Here is a 20,652-nt window from a genome sequence, read left to right on the forward strand (position 1 = left end):
GTGTAGCCGCAGCTGTGTTTGAATGCTAGCTACACTGCTAACCGGGCACCCTCCCAGAAAGTCAGGTGGAAACCATCCCCGTCTCACCTGTAGAAGCCAGAGGTATTTTGATTTTGTCGAGTTAGCTTACCTAGCCTGTGACCACATTAGCAGTAACTAGCGTAACAAGCTAAACTCGGAACTTTGTGAGTGTGCGCGGCTAGTTGAGCAGACTTGTGATGGGAGGGTGAAGATAAGCAATTTCACAGTTTCTGAGGGGAGCCGCCTACTCATGTATGAACATAAAGACCCACCACGGAGGCAGCAGGCAGAAGGAGGGACAGCTGCCCAAACCAGGACCAGAGCAAGGTCCGGACCAGAAACGATGGGGAGTGCAATGGCACCGGTTCTACACTGGCTCCACGATGTGGCAGCCGTGACTCTTCTCAAGGCCCGGCGGACTTTATTCCAGGCTGGTGTCCTGTTTTGCGTCCTGGTTCTGCTCCTCTGGGTGTCTATCTTTCTCTATGGGAGCTTCTATTACTCCTACATGCCCACTGTGAGCTTCTCCACCCCTGTGCACTTCTACTACACCTCTGATTGTGACACCTCAGAGTCAACACTTTGCTCATTCCCCACAGCCAACATCTCCTTCATGAAGAATGACAGGGACCAAGTGATGGCCAACGGTCAGCCTTATCGAGTGTCTTTGGAGTTGGAGATGCCAGAGTCTCCAGTGAATGAAAACCTGGGTATGTTCATGATCAAGATGTCTTGTTACACCAAGGGTGGGAAGACTGTCTCATCAGTGGGCCGGTCTACAATGCTGCATTACCGCTCCAGCCTTCTGCAGACCCTCAGTACTTTGCTGTTCTCGCCTGTCCTTCTGACTGGGATGGCCGAGCAGAAGCAGCTCATAGAAGTTGAGCTCTTCTCAGAGTACAGGACGAATGCTTATCAACCTTCTGTCGGTGCTGTCATTGAGATCCAGTCCAAACGAGTGCAGATCTACTCCTCTCAACTCCGCATCCATGCTTACTTCACTGGTATAAGATATGTTCTGTACAACTTCCCCCTGACTTCTGCAGTGATCGGCGTGGCCACCAACTTCGCCTTCCTGAGTGTCATTGTGCTGTTCAGCTACCTGCAGTTCATATGGGGCGGCATCTGGCCTCCAGACCAAGTGAGAGTCAGGGTTATGATTGGGGACAACACCCGCATGCAGCAGAGGAGAGAGGAGGCTCGGAAGCGCATGGAGAGGGAAAATTCTCAAAAGGAACTTAGCGCTCCTCAAGTGATTGGATCTGTGAATGAGGCGTCTGATCTCCAAGGAAATGACACGGTGGCGGAGTCAACGTCAAAGAAATCCTCAGAAAACCCAGATGCCTCTGAGGCTGATGCACCAGATACAAAGGAGGAGGAGGGGTCTCATGACTCTAAGGAGCCTGAGGAGAGAGATGACTCCGACATGTTCGATGGATGCCAGCTTCCACAGCAGGGTGAGACATCACTCCGACAGAGACCTGGTCCGTGGATGAGCCTGTGAACCATGCCGCTGCACACAGAGCACCTATAGTATATGCTTAATGTCGCATCACTCTCCAGCAGAGTGAACATAATTCGGCAGATATTGATTGACTCTTGCAAACCTACTTTTTGAGTCAGCATAAATGCATATGCATGAAAATATAATACCTGTGTTGTTTAAGCTAACAAACCACTGCTTATTGTCCTGTGCTGAGAACACTTTACCTCATTGTAACTTTGGACCTCCTCTTATTCCTTTCTACTTATTGTCTACAGTCATATGATTGCCATCTCACTTTTGATGATGCCCATAGCAGGAGACATTCTAGCTTTGGCTCGTCCAACAGTATTGCTTAGAGGAATGTGGTTTTACCATCAAGTGTTATCCAACATTTAAACACACCCTGTTTAAAGTCAGATGAACCTGCATGTTTCTCACATCACGGCCAGCCTGCAATCACTGGATGCACACATCCTGACAGTCCTCCATGATAACACAGGCAGACAGTGACTCTCTTGATTACTAGCTCAAACAGTAGACAGATAGACAATTATGTTTTTGAATGTAGCTGTTGCATACTTGAAACTAATTTTTAAGAGTTTTAGGAGATATCTAAGAATGTTTCACACCCTTTCATAGGTTGCCCACAAACAAGTCTCATGATACTTTTTCATAGAGGCTTTCTCAGAGCGATTCGATTTGGAACATGTGCACAAAAAAGTGTCTTTGTATAGCTTCTAATGTAACTTCCTAGAAAAAGAAGTGCAATGGGTCCAGCCTGAGGGGCATAAAGAATTTGTCGCGATACTATTACTTTTCGCCTTGCAAATGGTGACGGTCTGTCTCAGTTTAATGGGTGATTTAACAGCCGTGGCATATTCAGTTAAAGCCTCAACGCTTTAACAGATTTGCTGCTCATTTTGTCATCATCATTCCTTTGTATTCAGTATCTGTTACAGTGCAGTGTAAAAACGGCAAGTTATTGTTGGGAAAATGGTATTTATTGTGTTTTCATAACAACAAAGCACTAATATTTTTTAGATGTATCTTTTAAGTAATATAAGTCTGTCAGCTAAACATGTTTGTTTTTAACATTAAGGAACAGCATAAGAAGGATAAGTGAAGCTTTGAAATGCTGGTTGGTAGAGCTACTTAACTGAGGGCGATGAAGGAATTGTGGGAATATAGCTCAGCCTCCAGACATTTTACCTTCACTTTAGGAGAGCTTAGGGTTTAAGCAAGTTTATGTAAGAGTTTGTGCAAGTTGTGTTAATTAAAGGATTCTGTACCAAAGATATTGTTAAATATGATGCTCTCAATTTCTGTCACCTTGGATTCTGTCATGGAAAATATCTTTGCAAAAATACCCCCTGAGTTATAGGTGTTATTTATGTGTTTAACAAATTAAATAAACATACAGCAGTATGCACTTCTCTTTCTTTATTGTCATGTTTACGTTTGGGTGTCAAATATTAAAGCAGCTCTAACAATCAAAATTATATATAGAGAAAAATCAGATTTTTGTGCTTTAAAGTAGGTTAGCAGAAGATTTAGATTAAGTCATACAACAACTTTTTTTTTTTTTTTTGTTTTAATTTGTGCATCCTATGTGACATTTGGAGACCCAAATCTAAGACTTAGACGTGAACATGTGTGGTTAAATACATGGAAAAGGTACATTTACTTCTTAAATGTTACATTTGTCAGGATGGAAAAAGCATTGAGAAAAATATAGGCTATAAGTAAACAAAAGCATCTTAAAAACAAACAGGTATTCAATAAGATGTCCGTCACTACACCTGATTGTTGTATTAAATGTCACCTTCACAGTGACTAACAGCTCATAATGAACGTTGTTGGGAATACGAGGAGATATTAAACAGATGTGTTTTTCTAAACATCACACTCGCACTTAAGATAAACTCATCACTGTTACTGAACAGTAGAATGTGATGTACCTTTAGTTTATCATCAAAAAATGGAAATATATTCATGAGAATCAATCAAGGGTGACACTGATGCTGATATGAACTGGGTCAGTACTGTTTTTGCATTTACAATGGCCTTTGCTGCAGACCTTTTAACGTAACACCAAGAGTGACATTTGCACTTTAATGTGCAGTACTGAAAAATGCTCAGTTAGTGATACTGTATTTGGGGCTTTGCTGTGCTAGGGGCCACCATTACAGAACTAAATTGTTAATCATTGATATGCACTGTTGAGCATTTGAATGATTAAACAGAAAAATGTCTTCATGTGTTCGTAGAACCTCTGTATAAACACAGTAAAGTAGTTGTAATACAGTAGTTCAGTGTGTTCATGCTGTGTGAAGTGATCACATTTCCAGTAAACGGGCTGGTTTGCAGCCCATTTTAATTGCTTCTCCTACACTTTGGTAAAAAGCATTCAAAATGCCTAAAACGATCCATTGTGGAATGACATTTAATCATGTTTACAGAACATTTTCCTGGTATGCAGAGGAATCAGAACACGGCTTTTACGAACTGTTTCAAATCTGAACCTCATGGCGATGATATTAAGGCCCATTAGCAGCCTTTATTCAAAGCCACAGCCCCAATCTATCAGATGAATTATGCATTGGTCTGGATAAGGAGTGCACTAATTGATTTAAACCATCCATCACTTGTATTAAAAACCTCTGTATTTAGCCTCAGCAGGTACAGATATTATCGCAGACTCGGCTGGAGCAAGAAAGTGTGTAATGGATCCTTTTCTTTTTCTCAGTCCCTGCCGTGCTGACCTGCTGTGTAGTCAGTATATTAGAAAAATGTCCTGCAAACATACATATAATGTTTGTCAAATAGAAACACGTGCTCACTATTAGTGTTGTGATCCCAAAGATATGCTACTACCTTTAAAATTTTGTAAAATTCCCAAGATATATGTCCTGTACACAGTGGCACAGCCACCTTGATACAATCACTAGCCCAGTCACACCACAAATCTTGGGCCAGATAGTTTTTTTATCATAGAAAACAGCACACAAACATGGGCGGACTATGAGACAATTGGCTCCAGGGCACTGAAATGCAAAAGGCCCCACAGTGTAGGAACAAGACACACAGACTTTGGGGTGCTTTTGCCTCTTCAGGTGTGGTTATTGTATTGTGTCTCTTTAACCCTTTTACACTTCCTCTTCAAGGAAGGCATTTCACGCCATTATGCCGCATTACCATTCTGTGTAAAAGGTGCAATTGCAGAATGGGGGGACAGAGTTGTCTCGCCTTCAAGCCATCATCTGAGGAAGTAACAGCACAAAAAAACGTCTATGTAATAGGGGCAGCCGCCAGGAAGGGGCCAAGATGGGTGTGACATTTTGATGACCTGTTGTGTGTGCGACCCACTGCCGGGAGATTTTTAAAAGAAGCTGATAGCAGTTAGCAGCTAACTCAAAGTAGAACAGCAGCCCAAATGTATGCAAACTGGGAAAACAATAAGGTCGGGGAGCTCCTTAACCTTCAAACAGAGGATGAAATCAGCCAACACAGGGACAGTAAGTGATGGTAAATTATTGTTATTGTTATTATTAATGACAATGTGATTGTTAATAAAGCACTGCTGATGCCTCTGTGGCACCGTGATGCCAGCATTCTGTCTAAAATCACACACTGGAGCAGGACTGATGTCGCCATTGTTTGGTGATGTGTAAAAATGCAAAGTTGGCGTAAAGAAGGGACTTCTTAGCGGCTCTACAGCACAATGTCTGTGTAAAAAGGGCTACTGGCTCCCTCACAGGGCTCGTCTTGTGAAAATAGTTGGAGGCCTCTGTGTGGTGTTTTTAAACTTGAGTAGACTTGTTCCCAGTGAATGTTTTGCTCCTTGCAATCAATGTATTAAGGCTGTATATTTGCATTTTTAAGGAAAAGGACAACCAGCGTATCTGAAGAACAATTAATCACCTAACATGTATTTACAGATACATAACACATTAAGACAGGATTGTTGTGGACCTTAAAATGTCTATGCACATTAGATAGTTAGTAGTATTCATTAAAAGATAAGAAACCAAAATATATCTTTTATGGATTTGCCATATTGATATAGGTTCAACTAGGCTTTATATTTCCTCAGCATAATAGAATTCTGAAATTCAGTTATGGCTTTAGGCTTTTGATTTTCAGTGGCCCCCCTGTGGCCACCTTTATGAAAAATTTCTGGGAGCACCACTGCTTGCACAATAAATTAATATAGTTTGGAAACAAATAGGAATTGACGGTGTCACTGTTGTTGCAGCTAATCATTTATAGGCATACACAGAGTTTTATAAATTCATACAGTGTAAGTAACCAAATATGTCAAACATTTTTTATTTCAGAATTCAAGTTTTCCCCTTCACAAGCTACATTTTTGTACAATTCTGTGTCTTATTTTTAAGCTCATACAATTGGCTTTACCATATATGGAGCAAATGCCATTGGCTTGCTGTACAACACACCACTTGGCGTTAAGTGTTCCACTTGAACGTCATACTGTCCCACCAGGCCTCGCCACAGCTTAAGGTCATTTTGTTCCTTGACCCTAAATGTTGTGCTCCTCCTCCTGTTGCACTTCTGTGACCTCTGCTGTAGTCTCATTCACTGCTTTTGACCCGTCATCTTCCTGCTCATCATCTGAGCTGTCCGCCCAGCGCCCGACTCTTCTGACTCCTTCAGCCACTGCCGGGGCATTAACACAGGGGTTGTGGTCATAGATGACAAGTTTCAACCCCTGCATGTGAGACAGGCCTGGGAAGTAGCGTATTCTGTTCCGATCCACATCAATGACAGCTAGTAAGTGCATTTCCAGCAACACTGGAGGGAACGCTGTCAGCTGGTTCCCAGCAAGCCAGATACTTCTTAACTCCTCCAGCCCTCCAAGCTCTTTTGGTAAACTCTGTATCTGGTTATAACCAAGATGTAGGGTCTTGAGATTAGAGAGCTCACAAACCACCTTAGGGAAGACAGTGAAGCAATTAGTCTCCAGCCACAGCGTACTGAGTTCCTTGAGCTCTCTCAGTTCCTTGGGGAGGCGGTAGAGCCTGTTGTTACCCAGGTAAAGGATGCTGAGCTGGGGCAATCTGCACACAGCTGCAGGGAGCTCTTCAAAGCAGTTAAAGTCAAGCGCCAGGAGCTGCAGCTTCTTCAGGCCCTGCAGCTCAGCCGGTAAGCTGCTGAGGTTGTTGTCACTCAGGTAGAGCTTCACCAGCTCATTGAACACGCAGGCAGCAGCAGGCATCCGACGCAACTGCCGGCTGCTCAGGTCCAGGGTCCGATCGAGGGGCATTTCCTTCAGGTCCCCCACTAGGAAGCGTTGGCAGCGCTCTGAGGGAATGAAGGCGATGACGCCTCGCATGGCGTTACCCATCTTGCCCAGTCTCTGACACACCACTGGACCTCCACATCAATTTAGTCCCAGACAAGGGTTGCTCTGAGGTAAAGCTGTTGGCGTCTTCAAGCAAATATCATGGCATCCCATTAACGCTCCTCCACCGCCCCTCTGGAGTTATTGATCTTGAGGGAAACAAAAGTTTGCAACAGTGAAATGCATCTGTGTGATACTGCATCAACATAAGACGCTGCATGTAGCATCAGTTACATAAATATGATGCTGAGCTAAAACCTTTTGTCATAAAAGCCATGCTGGCGATTTATTCACAATGAAAACAAGCATCAACAAGGAAACAGAAAACATAATAAGCATTAGATGATAATGATGCGAATTGAAAAACACCTACTTTCCTGCTGTTTTCCTGCTGATGTCCATGACTCTCAGCAACTCCTACAGTAAGCCATTTGTTTATCCAACTTAATGGGCTGAAAACGTATTGTATTCCCTGGGCAGATATTCCCCAGTACAGTCCTCTCACTATCTCTCAGTGGCTCTGAGCTTTGCCCTGACTCTTATGGCAATAGCAACCACTAGCTACTCTCTCCTCCCCATTTGTGCCTAATGACTTTCCCCCCTTCTTCTGTGAGATGACAGAGGTGGGAGAGAGAGAGAGACAGGGAGGGGCACGGTGCAAAGCATAAGAAGCTTTGTGATCAAAGAGCAGCGAAGGTCATTTACATTCTGTTTTAATCGTCCCAGACACAATTCTGGGTCTGTGCCACCGGGCCAGTCAAGTGGGCCCGTGCTGTGGAATAATCTCAAGAATTTGTCAGTGTGTGAGGGGAGACCAAAGAGAGTGTTTTGCTCTGACTTAGACTGTTGTAAATTATAGGGTGCAGAGAAGGGACATGAAGTTACAGGTTCCAGGGAAAACTAAGAGGTGTACTGAGGGGTGTATGGCTCTGTAGGTCTGTGTTTTGCCAACGACACTTTTTAACTGCATGAACATCAACTGTGTGGTTATTGCTGAGTCAAGACTTCAGTGCCATAAGCATCGAAAATGCACGTGCTCATGTTTTTGTTTTCCATGAAAGCATAAAGTTTTCACTTAAGAATATAATTTCTCTAATTTCTATAATTTATCTTTCTTGGTGGAGTCTAAGTCCTGGTGTGTATGAAGTGTCACGTCATCCCTGCCTGCCTGAGGTGTGATTTTCTATGCTATCGTGCATACCTTCATTAGGGCTATTTTCCAACTAGATAAAGCAGAAAAGGAATTTCATTTTCCTTATCAAACAACGGTTGCCCCTTGTCTGTTTTCACTCACTGGCAGACTGTTTTTAGCACTTGTCCTTCTGCTTATCCACTCGCTGCCTGGGGGCCTCAAACAGGCAATAGTACAACCCACACCAAGCACACAAAAACAGCCATGTGACTGCCATGGTAGGGCCTGTTCAAGGCAGATATGTTGATATGTCATAGCAGGAAAAGGACAGGTGTAATTAATTGTCCTATTAGGTGATTACCGGAGCACTTAATGCAACAATGCCATCATTAATATCATCTTTGACCTGCTTTTGCTGCGATGACAAGTCAAAATGTCTGCTGTAAAAAAAGTCTATAAAATGCTGATAATTCCAAAGTTAAGAATGAGCCTTCAAGTTCAATCATAATAGCTGCAGTTAGCCTAATAGCGGGTGATTCTAAAATTAAACCAGAAAGCTGACAGGCAGAGATGCTATGGTCACTCCAATCCAAATGTGGTAATAAAAGGAACCCTTAAGCCACCACTTTCTGTGTGCATGGATGGGCACAGGCCCAGGGGTCCAAAAAGTCAGTGACCCCACTGGCCTTCACCTGCAACACTCAAATTAACACATACCAACCAAAGAGATGCACAGGATATGAAAAAAGGGCACAAAATATCTACAAAAAGGGGAAAAACAACCACAAAAGCCCTTTTAACAGGCCCGCTACAAAGTCCCTTCTTTATGCCGCCTTTGCATTTTTACACAGAACCAAATGATGGTGACGTCATTCCATTCCAGTGTGATTTTAGACAGCATGCCAGCATCAAAAGAGTTGTAACAGGCGTGACGTAACATAAGCCTCTAGTGTGACATAAAACATATGCATCAGTAGCACTTTATAAACAATAACAATGGCATAAACATGGCAATACAAATCATTTACCATCCCTGTAATATGGCGGCTGATTTTGTCATTTGCTTGGAGGGTAAGAAGCTCCTGAAACTCATTTACCAATTTGCAGACACTTTTGGCTGCTGTTTTTCTTTGTCGAGTTAGCTGCTAACTGCTAACAGCTATTTTCAAGATCTCCTGCCGTTGGGTGGCACGCATGATATGTTGTCAGAACATCACACCTGTCCTGCCTATGGTAGCCTGCTGGGTGTCCTATTTATACAGACACGGTTTTGGCACTGTTACTACCTCCCATTAAAGGTTAAAGGCGAGACAACTCTGTCCCCCCATTCCACGACAGTACCATATATTCATTACTATGAGACGGCATTACGGCATGATATTCTCACCTTGAACAGGCAGTGTTGAAATGACTAAAGAGGCACAATACAACAACAAAAGAGACAAAAACACCACAAACTCTGTGTGTCTTGCTCCTATGTAGGAGACACGGTGGGGCCTTTTGCATATCAGTACCCAGGGGCCCATTGTCTCATAATCCGCCCGTGTTTCTGTGCTGTTTTCTATGGTGGGAAAACTACCTGACCCCAGATTTGCTGTGTGACACTTAATATAAATGTAGGAATATGCAACATGTAAGCACAAGGTCATAAAGGTAGCTTGTATTTTGACACAGGGCCCCTTGTCCTTATTATGTTAACTGGCATTGTGTTTTAGTCGTATATACTACCAAACAATGTTTTAGTTAATTTAGCACAAATCCAGTGAACCAGGAGTTTTGGGGGTCCCTGGAGTTCTGGGGCCCCAGGGCAGTTGCCCAATTTACCTTGTTGGTTAGGCCCAGAGAAATCTGCAAAAACAGTGGGCCTACTCTGGTGCCAATGTCACAGACTTAAAAAGTTAAACAAATCTGAATGATCTGAATAATTTGACATTAATGCTGACAGAGGCATCCTCTGTAGTGACTGCAGCTATAGACAGCACATATATTCATATACTGCAAGACACCTTATGATCACAGGAGGGAGGCAGAGGCTTGACAGACGTGCCTTTATGCATATTCACAGGCAAAATGTACATTATATTTATATGGCAGTTTTTTCGCACTGTCGTTGGTGACTGCTCAGCACCCTGTGGGACTGATGGAGTTCACTTTCTGACATGTTCAGTTTTGTGTACGGAAGTGGTCAGCAGGTTGTAAGGTCAGAGGGTAAAGGCTATAGCTCTTTCGATTGAGAATACACACAGCCATCTTGGATCTAACGTAGAGAAGGGAAATTGATGCGGTGAGGATATTTTGCTTATTTATCGTCATATTAAGTCGGCTCGGGTCACATTTAAGCTTTCAGCATGAGCGGTTTATGTCGCTGTGTCCCTCCGTGTCGATACGGAGCGAGTCTTTAGCCTTTAGCTCCGGCAGATTGTCGCTGCTGGGCTGCCTGCTACTGCTGTTGGCTGCAAGCGGAGCGTAAACTGAGCCGAGAAAACGGACAGCTGACTGTGGATATATGGAGGCAGAGAGGGCCCAAATGACTGCCTTATAGTAACTGCTGCTTGTTAGCTATGTCAGGGTGTTTGGGGGTTGTAAGGTGTCGGTATGTTGTGGTACTTAGCTCCCTGTGAAGGCTGCCTGGTTGCGAGCTGACGTTAAGCTAGCTAAGCTAACATAGATTGATTACAAGCGCGTAGCCTGCTAACGGTAGCGAACTACACTACTGTTGGCTAACTAGCATGTTAGCATTGCTGATGTTAATTTACTCAACAGAGTCAAATTAGGTAACTATTAAGCTTTTAAGACGTACTGTGAGCCATAGTGGTTTAACAGGGAGAATATTAGAGGTTAGTCCTGCTGTCAGCTGGTTTATATAACAAGTTATGGATAAGATAAATAGTTTATAATGTTACAGAAGTTCAGCATGTTCTTCCTTTATGCGGGCACATGACTACAAAGTAGACACTCACTGTTCAAAACTTTATTTTAACAACCCCAAGATGCCAAATATGTCACAGTGATCCACAAATAAATGAGAGTAAATGATGCATCCAGAGTTTACCATTTGATTTAAAGATGCACTCATGGAAAATCCTTTTCTCTTGTATAAAAAGTTGATTAGATACTAGGGATATGTAGTGTCAGTGAACTGCTGGAGCAACCAGATGCAGAAAACAAAACTTTCCAGTGCTGTCAATATTGTAAAAAAAAACAAAGGTTGTCAAATATTGTACAATAACTTGACGTGAAACTTAGATGGATTAACAGAGATATTTTCAACATTTGGTTTTGAAGAGGAATCAGATAGCAATGTGAACATCACTGTGAAATGTATGTTTGTCCATTTCTTTACCTCTTGCCAAACTTTTTTCCCTTGCACATTTTTAACAGCATCTATTCTCTCTCTTCAGGTGACAAAAGGCATGTTTGGTGCTAGAAAGAAATTTGTAGAGTTCGTCGAGGTAGTCGATAACGACTTTTCCGATGAAAGCATGTACTACAGCCAGCCGTCGATGTTCCCACATCGGTCGGAAAAAGATGTGAGTTTTGTCCACATATCTGCACACTTCTGTCATTTCTTGACTTGATACTTGAGGAGTCTTTTTCTAGTTATCTTACTCTTAATAGTCCTCAAATGTTTTCCTCCAGATGCTGTCCTCTCCCTCGCCGTCGTCGTCGGGTCAGCTGTCGCAGCTTGGTGCAAGTTTGTACGGTCCACAAAGTAAGTGTGTTTTCTACAGTCACTCACATAGCAGTTTTTCCACATGCAGATATATTATATCGATTATGAGTGTAGGTTTTATGGAGAACTATTGCTAATAAAACCTGAAAGCTACTGAAAGTTTGAATGTGGGACATTTTGCAGATGAATTCACTAGGTTGTCTGACAGTGCTTGTCCCCCCCACCCCATTCTTCTTCTGTGTCTTTCTTCAGGTGCACTCGGGTTCTCGGTAAGGGGCATGGGGAACAGTACGCCTCAGTTAAATCGAAATCTAACGCAAGGCACACAGTTACCAAGTCATATCACCCCCACAACAGGGGTCCCCACCATGTCCCTCCACACCCCTCCATCACCAAGCAGGTGTGTACTTTTTTGTGAGCTTGCAGCATCTGTTTGGATTCATACTTGCATGGTTTACAACCATAAGTAACTGGAAATAGAAATGATGGTTGATATGACGATCAAATCCGCTAAATCAGACCTGATGATGTTTTAACAGGGGGACATTGCCGATGAACACAAGGAACATGCTGAACCACTCTCAGGTCGGTCAAGGCATTGGGATGAGCGGCAGGACCAATAGTATGGGCAGCTCAGGGCTGGGCAGCCCCAACCGCAGCTCGCCAAGTATCATCTGTATGCCCAAACAGCAGCAAGCACGCCAGCCCTTCACCATAAACAGGTAGACGGATCCTGCATAACTCACTTGTCCTAGGAGAGACCTGCTGTTCTTTTTGTCCTCTTCAGTTCATGATATAGTTTTTCATTCTAAGGAAACTTATGGAAGCTGGCCTTATCATTTCTTTTGGTTTTCTTTTGTCTGTGCAGCATGTCAGGGTTTGGTATGAACCGCAATCAGGCTTTCGGGATGAACAACTCATTATCAAGCAACATCTTCAATGGCACAGGTTAGTGTGTTTTATCCTAGGTGGGTACACCAATGGATTATTAGTTTGGGGTTTTATTTAAACAAAAACTCCTGTGTTTATATTGGATATTAAAAGAATAAATTCCACAAAAAACATCAGTGAGAATTACATTTCATAAATGCACCTTGCACAAGATAACTTTGTTCACTGATAAATGCAGTCAAGAGTATTTTTGTGACGCAGGAAGCACAACCACTTTTAGATGCAGGCAGCAACAGGTCAGACTGAAAATCAGTTTAAACTGATCAGGCTCTTTTGAAAAATCTGGGTATTTTTTGGGTATTCCGTTATGTGTGAAATTAATTTCTGTAAAGGCGTTGATTTATATTTGACTGCTGAAACAGACGGTGAGTAACTACCATGTTTCGTCAGCAGGGGTTAGTTAGGTGAGGGCTTTATCTTCATATATTTCAGCTGAAGGTAATATTACATAACACAAGTCTCTAACCTCCTGTTACTGCAGACGGGAGTGAAAATGTAACGGGACTGGATCTCTCCGACTTCCCTGCGTTAGCAGACAGGAGTCGGAGAGAAGGGACTGGAAACCCAACACCAGTGCTCAACCCACTAGCTGGACGGGCTCCTTATGGTAAGCCATTAGGCTGGAGAAAGTGTCTTATTTTTATACACATTAAGCTGTAAGACGTAGACTCCCCTGTAAGAGGAAATGGATTTTAGCTTCTTGATTGGGTTCATAATACAAACCAAGGCTTTGTTTTAATGCACATCAGTAAAACAAGAATAGCTTATGATACCCATTTGTTGTAATATATTGCTCATTACACCTTGGGGAATTGTAATATCTACTTCTCTGTGTTCGTTATCATCATCAAGTTGGCATGGTGACGAAGCCATCAACTGAACAGACACAGGATTTCTCCATCCATAACGAGGACTTCCCCGCACTGCCTGGCCCAAACTATAAGGACCCCACGTTGAACAACGATGACAGCAAAACTGTAAGTGTGAACCACTGCTGATGCTTCAGCACAGTCTGACAGGATATCTTTTGTTTTGTGTGTCTAGGTCACACATCAAGGAGAATTATTTATCGTGAACTCACATGTTTTATTTATCTGTGTTTAAAACTGATCTTCTTTGTTTTTCAGAACTTGAACTCCACAAGCAAGAGCACATCCAATGCAGATGGGCCGAAGTTCCCTGGAGACAAGACGGCCTCAGCACAGAACAACAACCAGAAGAAAGGGATCCAGGTGTTGCCCGATGGTGAGACCTCTCAGCCAATCGTATCGCTCCAATTCCACTGAGACATCCCTTCTTAATCGCACAACTTGGGTGAGGCAGTTGGGCTCTCGAGCCTGCATTTGGGGTTAGATAATTATTGGATGGGCTGCAGTGAGGAAACCAAAACAATATGTTCAGTGTGATACAGACCATCATCATCTTTCCATTAGTCTGTTTGTGACCCATCACTTGTTAAAAAATAATGGACTTGGTTTGCTCTCCAAAGCGTGCTAAAAGTGTGGGTTAGAAATAAGGAGGTAATGTATTGACAGTAAGTATTAACTGCAGTTCACAGCCCAGTTTCAGCAGTTTGTTGAGCTCTGAATTATCCTGCTGCTGCTGCAGGTCGGGTGACGAACATTCCCTCAGGAATGGTGACAGACCAATTCGGCATGATTGGCCTGTTGACGTTTATCCGGGCAGCAGAGACTGATCCGGGGATGGTCCATCTGGCGCTAGGAAGTGACCTCACAACACTGGGACTCAACTTAAACTCACCAGAGTAAGACAGCCCCTCTACCCTGAATACAGTAACTGTCAGATGTCATTAGCCAGTGGGTATATGTTCAACAAATGAAAAGGGGATTAATTAATCAATAGTCCACTAATTAAAATCAGTAGCCCATTTAAATGTTACATGACCTATAATACATGCTGCAGGCACAGATGGTTACCATGGTTACAGTGGCATTTGCCCAGCTTTCCTTTTCACCAAACACATCTTAGTTAAACTCTGCCTTTGGTCTGTACCAGGACCACTTGGCCCTCCTTTTTTACTAGTACATTTTTACACAGAGACAGATTTGGCTCTTGACTCTGCACCTCTCCCTCTGTCCTAAGCCACCTGATGACCACAGGCATTTGCAGGGTTCCCACGGTCCTAAAAAAAAACCTGGAAAAGTCATGGAATTTCACAATCACATTTTCACGGAATTAGTCAAAATCATTAAAAATTTTAGGAAAATCGTTGAATTTTACTGTATATAATGAAATTGTTATAATAATCTTCCACGGATAACTTTCCAAGTAATGTAACATAACAGCAAATTAATTTTCTGTAGCTGTCAACATAATGTAGCTCTAATATGCGTCGATGTGTGACAGCGTTTTATTTACTATTACATACGTTTCGTCAGTTTTTTCCTGCCGTTGTCTCTCCCTCTTTGAATGCCAGCTAGCTGAAATCATGTTTGAATGGAGTTTGAATCTGATATGTTTGAAAAATGCCAGACAAATGGCACAAGGATGTGCGATGTGTTCTTCAAAAGTCATGGAAGAATTTAATATTTTGTCAATGAAAATGTGCGGAGACCCTGCATATGAAAGCTGGTCATACAGTAACCCATTGGTTTATTTGATTTTATTTCACTGTAGAGCTCTCACTGTTTATCAGACCGAAGAGACCAGAATTAGCTAGCTAACCACTCCACAGCCTGTCCACTTTGCTTTCTGCGGCTTTAGACTGCCTCCCCAGGAGGAGAGCAGGCAGCAGCTTGGGAGACGCACCTTTGGTCAACAGCTGTAGTGGCTTGAATTCAGCCAGTGTAACCCTCCCAGTACTGGTGGCCAGTGGCAGTGCTGGGTCTAACCTGTGTGACGGCAGCAACAGAAAGTTTGCTAATCTGATGATGAGTCAGGGCCGTCCAGTCTCTCAGAGCTGGAGTTTCCACCGGCTAGACTCAGCTTGCTGTGGCCTCTGACTGAGGGTTCATCTCCGGAGCTGCTGCTTTCTCTTGTGGCGAGATGGCCTGTAGTGGCAGAAGGGGAGGCAGAGGACACACACAGGAGCTTGTGTTAGCTGCATAAACATGAACTTGAGGCCGCAGCTGTGAACCTTTAGCTCTGGTTAGCAAAAGGCTACACTAGTAGCAACATTTTCTGTCCATCTCTGAAATGCTCCTCTGATATTGACATGTATTTTGTTTTATTTGTTTGTCAAACTCTCTTCACTCTCTTTTTGATAAGTCAGTTTTCTTTTTTTGGGCTACTTTGCAGTTTTGTTCCTGCCACAATGCTGGAATAGCATCTTCAGGATTCTCTGCATGGAATCAGGCTTTAACCAATGAGATGTGCATATGCATATGATTTGTAGAACAACTAATAGGAATACCGTCTCTCTCTAAAATGACCTGTGATTGTCCAAAGCCTCTCGTCATGGCCTAGATTTTCTCAAGCCAAAGAACAGAGCCAAGAGGAGGGGCAAAGTTCTCTCAGACCACTTGAATTATATTATGCTCAAAGTTTATTTTGGTATTTTTGCCCAATAAAACTGCAGACTCCAGCTTAAAAGACAAATGATACTCAAGATACCAAACTGTAATAGACAATTAAGATTTACACAACAATACACAACACCTTTTAGCCAAAAAAATCCCCAAAATATCAGTAGAACACTGGTTTCATGAGGTCCATGATCATTATTGGCAATTTTAAAAGTACTGACTGTGTTTTTCCATATCAGTGCATTGGTCTGACTCATTCTTGTTTTGTTAGTTTGTTCTGATACCTTTTAATTTATCTAAACTGTGTCTAGCAAATGTTCTGTTTTGATGTTCACAGTGACAAGAACTTACTGCAACTTTCTTTCCCGACAGAAACTTGTACCCCAAGTTCGCCTCTCCTTGGGCCTCATCACCTTGTCGACCTCAAGACATTGGTAAGACATTAATGTGAAGTATGTGGGGGAGTATGACTTTTTAATGTTTTATAATCGCCTTAATTTAGTGAGCATTTGGCAGTCCTGATTAGCTTTTAAGATTTGGCAGAGTCTGAGCCAGTCTGAAGACATTTTTATGATGACATGTTGAGTATTGATATAGACCGAAAGGGAGATGAGGGGTAAGCTTCAAAATGTGGTTTGTCTCTTCTGAACGGTATCAGTGTGATTTGTTAGTACAGAACAGCTGGCAGTCGATTCTAAGAGAGGAGGCATTCAATAAGAAGAGAGCTCATCTTACAAAACATTCACACGTGGATGTTTTTGTATTGAATCGTGATTTTAATGTTGTTTTAGTCACTCTTGCTTGCTCTTGCCTTTTCAGACTTCCACGTCCCGTCTGAATACTTAACAAATATCCACATAAGGGACAAGGTAAGTATAAGCACCAGAACATTGATACAATAAGTGGCTGCAGTCATCAGGTAGTGTATGTGGGTACAAAACTAATTATCTGTACTCTTTGCTGTCCTGATTCCAGTTGGCTGCAATTAAACTGGCACGATATGGTGAGGACCTGTTGTTCTACCTGTACTACATGAATGGTGGAGACCTGCTACAGCTTCTGGCAGCTGTCGAGCTGTGAGTACTTCATCTTATGAATGGTTACTGCTGCATAAATGTTGTCTATCATAACTGTTAAATTCACACCATAAATAGTGTCTATTTAAGTTCGATGGTGTTTTTCTCTATCTGGACATTGTTGACAGGTGTTTTCAAGTCCATTTAAAGTTAGTTAATAATAGCTATTTAAGTTTGTGGCAAGCTTTCAGCAGCTCATCCCTCTGTACTTGGCTTCCAAACAGTTTCATGGACAAAATTTCCGAACCTTTCCATGACTTTTCAAGGACCCAGAATAAAATTTCCATTACCATTCACAATGTATAACACAAACAGAACTGTAGACAATACTTACCGCCAAATGTTAATTATAGTATAAATATTGAACAGCAGCCTTTTTCAATCTCTTATATTTGGTCATGTTCACTTCATAAAGACAACTTCAAACTACGGGCACAGTCAATACATTGTCCCTAATTTAAAAAAAGCGGTATAACACCTGGTATGGAAACATGTTACATGACACTGTCACAACGTTAAGTTTCTTGTCCTACAAACGTGTAACATTTAAAGTTTATTCAGACATAATTCCAGCTAGCTGGCAGACATGGAGGGAGAGACAGAATGCAAGGAGAAAATGAAGAAGTGAAGAAGTGTTAGAGCTACGTTATGTCAACAGCTGCAGGAAATAAATTTGCCTTATTTTACATTTCATGGACCGTCATAATTGATAAAGTGCTTTTCAAAACAAAGTTACAAAGTGCTTCAGATTTGATTGATTTGATTTATTTATTTAGCACAATTGAACTAGACAACTGTGCAAGGGGGGACCAACATTGTTGGTCCCAGATTTTTGCAAATAAAAGCAGGCAATTTCAAGAAATACAAAGCACAGTACAAATAAAATAACGATAAAATACCATCACTGAAGAAGATAAGCAAAGTCGGCACCAAATCGCCCTGTAGTCTGCACTGAGGTATATCGAATCAAACAATTAGAATCATACAAAAGTAAAAGAATACAATAACCGTTGATAATACAAGATAATAACAATAACAATAATCAAATAAGACATATAAAATAAACATTGTGCTAAAATAAATTTAAAGCTTTTTTGAACTGATAAGATTTAAGAAGCAATTTAAACAACTACTTCAACAATGAAAAAATTCCATGACTTTTCCAAAATGTTCAAGGATATTACTGATTTCATGACTTCTCCAGGCCTGGAAAACAAGATTGTGAAATCCTATGACTTTTCTAGTCTTTCCCTGACTGTGGGAACCCTGGCTTTAGAGTGAAGCTTTGATTCATGTGGTTTTTTTTAAGGTTCCTGGGGTTAAAGGTTTACTATGCAGGAATTGTCGGACCCTGTTTGTAAACAGTATTGCCAGCGAAAGTGAAAGCCAACCCTAGCTTTGTCTTGGCGTTTCACCTCACTTTATTTGCAGTTTTTCGGTGCTGTGTCCAAGATTTTCATAGCTTGCTCTTGGATGTATGCTGCTTACGGTGTGGCACCTGGTCGCTAGGTTTATGTTAAGTCCTGACATCACCTGAGTGTTGTATCTCGGGCTGTCCCGAACACAGCAAGATAAGAACAGGTAAAGGACAGAGTCTCTGCAGATTAATACACCGCTGCGCACTTCCAGTGGATCCTAAGTGATGACTGAGAGGGATGAGTCTGTACATTGTGTTTGAGGAAAATCCTGCATAGTACACCCTTTAAAATTCTTTTTTCCTTATTCCTTGTTCATAACTTCACTCTCCAGCTTTAACCGGGACTGGAGGTACCACAAAGAGGAGCGGGTTTGGATAACAAGGGCACCCGGCATGGAGCCTACACTGAAGACCAACACCTACGAGAGGGGAACCTACTACTTTTTTGATTGTCTTAACTGGAGGAAAGTAGCCAAGGTAAGAATCTGTCTTTCCGCTGCACCTTCGCAAATAGCATCAGGTTTTACCGAACATTTCCCGTCAAGTTAAAACTGTGTTTGCATCTCTAAGGAGTTTCATCTGGAGTACGACAAGCTGGAAGAGAGGCCACACGTGCCAACAACATTCAACTACAACCCAGCCCAGCAGGCCTTCTAAGGCCCGACCAGTCCAAAGGGCCGCAGCGGTTCCTGCACATAACACTGTTGTCCAGGAGGGGGTGCTGTGGTTCACACAGCTTGGTTTTTATTCCTCGAGGATTTGGCTATCCGACTGCGGGGGCGTCAGCCACCATCAAAACTGCCCTGCCTTTCCAAAATTACATGCTGCCCAAAACACCAACACTTGTTCTGTTTTTATTCTTTATGTTCCTCCTGGGTTTTTTGTCTTGTTTTGAGCAGGGTCTGTGTTATGTTTACGTCTCTGAAGCCTCTGAAGTTTTCTTTTAGAACGGAGGACTGACCTTGTGGCACAGGACAGTGACAGAACAAGGTTTACGCCAGGTGTTCCGAACAGAAACAAGGCGAGGAAAGTTCACATCCTCAGACGCAAGTGAAAGGGTGAAAGAAATGCAATGTTTATTGTTGCACTATATTTAGTAATAAAAGAACACAAAATTTGTTTGTGATTTTTTTTATGTGAACACTCCCTGATATTTTTTTTTTCCTTTTCTTTTCTTTTTTTTTTTTGTTTAAATGGGTTGGGGGGTTCATGCAACGTTTCCACATGCATCCCTTTTCATCTCACCCATTTTTTTCCCTTCCTTCCATTTACATTGATTCCAACCTCTGTGTTTGCACCACCGAACTGTTTTCTGTCTCATCCTCTGTTTCTCCCTCTGTCCGTCTCTCGCTGTGAATTCTGTGCCAGTTGAACATGGACACAAATTTTGGGAGACTACTTTTGGTTCCCACGAATGTGGACGAATCCTCGCAGAGGCTAAACAGCGACACAACGTTGCTCCAGAGCAAACAAAACACTTTCCAGTCTTTGTTACAATTTTGTAAGAAATGTGTACATTTTTTGTTTCTTTGCATCACATAAATTAGTATATGTATGTACGAATGTGTATATATGATTGCTATATATATATATATATGTGTATGTATATATATATATGACATCTATTTTGGAAGAAATTTTGCCCTGCCTTGTACCTCGTTTTTATGAGGTGAGCATGGATGCAATATGTGGACGCAACAGGACATTTCTGGATCTGCTGGACAGGGTGTCACATGGCACTGCGGGCACTTAACATCGAAATAATACAAAAATAAAACGTCATTTAAGGAAAGGCCTGATTCTCAGCAAAAAAAAAACAACAAAACAAGAAAAAATAAACATGGAGATCATCCCCCCAGAGTTTGGAGCCCAAAGCAAAAGAAGGGATGTATTTCATTTCAAGCTGTTTGAACAGCCGTGAACAGCATTTCATAGGAAACGGAAAAATGACAAATTGAGGAGAGAAAAAAATCCAGACCAATCTTGTATTTTCTGAAGTTAAAAGCTTCTTTTCTTTGTATTAAAGCAGAAAAGGCTTTCCTGAACCAC

At 42.1% G+C, this 20,652-nt stretch overlaps 3 protein-coding genes across 4 annotated transcripts; 2 read left to right on the forward strand and 1 right to left on the reverse strand.

Annotated features, from left to right (window-relative positions):
- Nucleotides 1–2: 2 nt before the first annotated feature.
- On the forward strand, nucleotides 3–2,936 carry LOC117261691 (seipin-like). The gene has a single exon (XM_033634115.2). The coding sequence runs from the start codon at nucleotides 272–274 to the stop codon at nucleotides 1,523–1,525; it is 1,254 nt and encodes a 417-aa protein (XP_033490006.1). The 5' UTR covers nucleotides 3–271; the 3' UTR covers nucleotides 1,526–2,936.
- Nucleotides 2,937–5,820: 2,884 nt separating this feature from the next.
- lrrc10 (leucine rich repeat containing 10) lies at nucleotides 5,821–6,988 on the reverse strand. Its single transcript, XM_033636001.2, has one exon. The coding sequence runs from the start codon at nucleotides 6,870–6,872 to the stop codon at nucleotides 6,048–6,050; it is 825 nt and encodes a 274-aa protein (XP_033491892.1). The 5' UTR covers nucleotides 6,873–6,988; the 3' UTR covers nucleotides 5,821–6,047.
- Nucleotides 6,989–10,151: 3,163 nt separating this feature from the next.
- On the forward strand, nucleotides 10,152–20,645 carry cnot2 (CCR4-NOT transcription complex, subunit 2). Of its 2 annotated transcripts, none has more exons than XM_033634925.2 (15): nucleotides 10,152–10,285; nucleotides 11,403–11,531; nucleotides 11,620–11,713; nucleotides 11,927–12,074; nucleotides 12,214–12,396; nucleotides 12,543–12,622; nucleotides 13,107–13,232; nucleotides 13,478–13,602; nucleotides 13,753–13,870; nucleotides 14,234–14,390; nucleotides 16,483–16,544; nucleotides 16,930–16,979; nucleotides 17,086–17,186; nucleotides 18,936–19,080; nucleotides 19,174–20,645. In XM_033634925.2, exons 2-15 carry the CDS (start codon nucleotides 11,415–11,417, stop codon nucleotides 19,258–19,260), a joined length of 1,593 nt encoding a protein of 530 aa, XP_033490816.1. In that variant the 5' UTR covers nucleotides 10,152–10,285; nucleotides 11,403–11,414; the 3' UTR covers nucleotides 19,261–20,645. The 2 variants fall into 2 exon arrangements, with proteins under 2 accessions (XP_033490816.1, XP_033490817.1); XM_033634926.2 differs by having other exon boundaries at nucleotides 11,641–11,713.
- The last annotated feature ends 7 nt before the right edge of the window (nucleotides 20,646–20,652 follow it).

Source organism: Epinephelus lanceolatus, chromosome 5, assembly GCF_041903045.1.
Source record: "Epinephelus lanceolatus isolate andai-2023 chromosome 5, ASM4190304v1, whole genome shotgun sequence".
Taxonomy (NCBI): domain Eukaryota; kingdom Metazoa; phylum Chordata; class Actinopteri; order Perciformes; family Serranidae; genus Epinephelus; species Epinephelus lanceolatus.

What these genes read in the sequence shown, in the direction of transcription:
- LOC117261691 (XM_033634115.2), top strand. Translation starts at nt 272, where the DNA reads ATGTATGAACATAAAGACCCACCACGGAGGCAGCAGGCAGAAGGAGGG.
- lrrc10 (XM_033636001.2), bottom strand. Translation starts at nt 6,872, where the DNA reads ATGGGTAACGCCATGCGAGGCGTCATCGCCTTCATTCCCTCAGAGCGC.
- cnot2 (XM_033634925.2), top strand. Translation starts at nt 11,415, where the DNA reads ATGTTTGGTGCTAGAAAGAAATTTGTAGAGTTCGTCGAGGTAGTCGAT. An exon ending in AGCTGGACGGGCTCCTTATG is followed by an intron (nt 13,233 to 13,477) that starts GTAAGCCATTAG and finishes ATCATCATCAAG; the next exon opens with TTGGCATGGTGACGAAGCCA. An exon ending in ACAACGATGACAGCAAAACT is followed by an intron (nt 13,603 to 13,752) that starts GTAAGTGTGAAC and finishes TTTGTTTTTCAG; the next exon opens with AACTTGAACTCCACAAGCAA.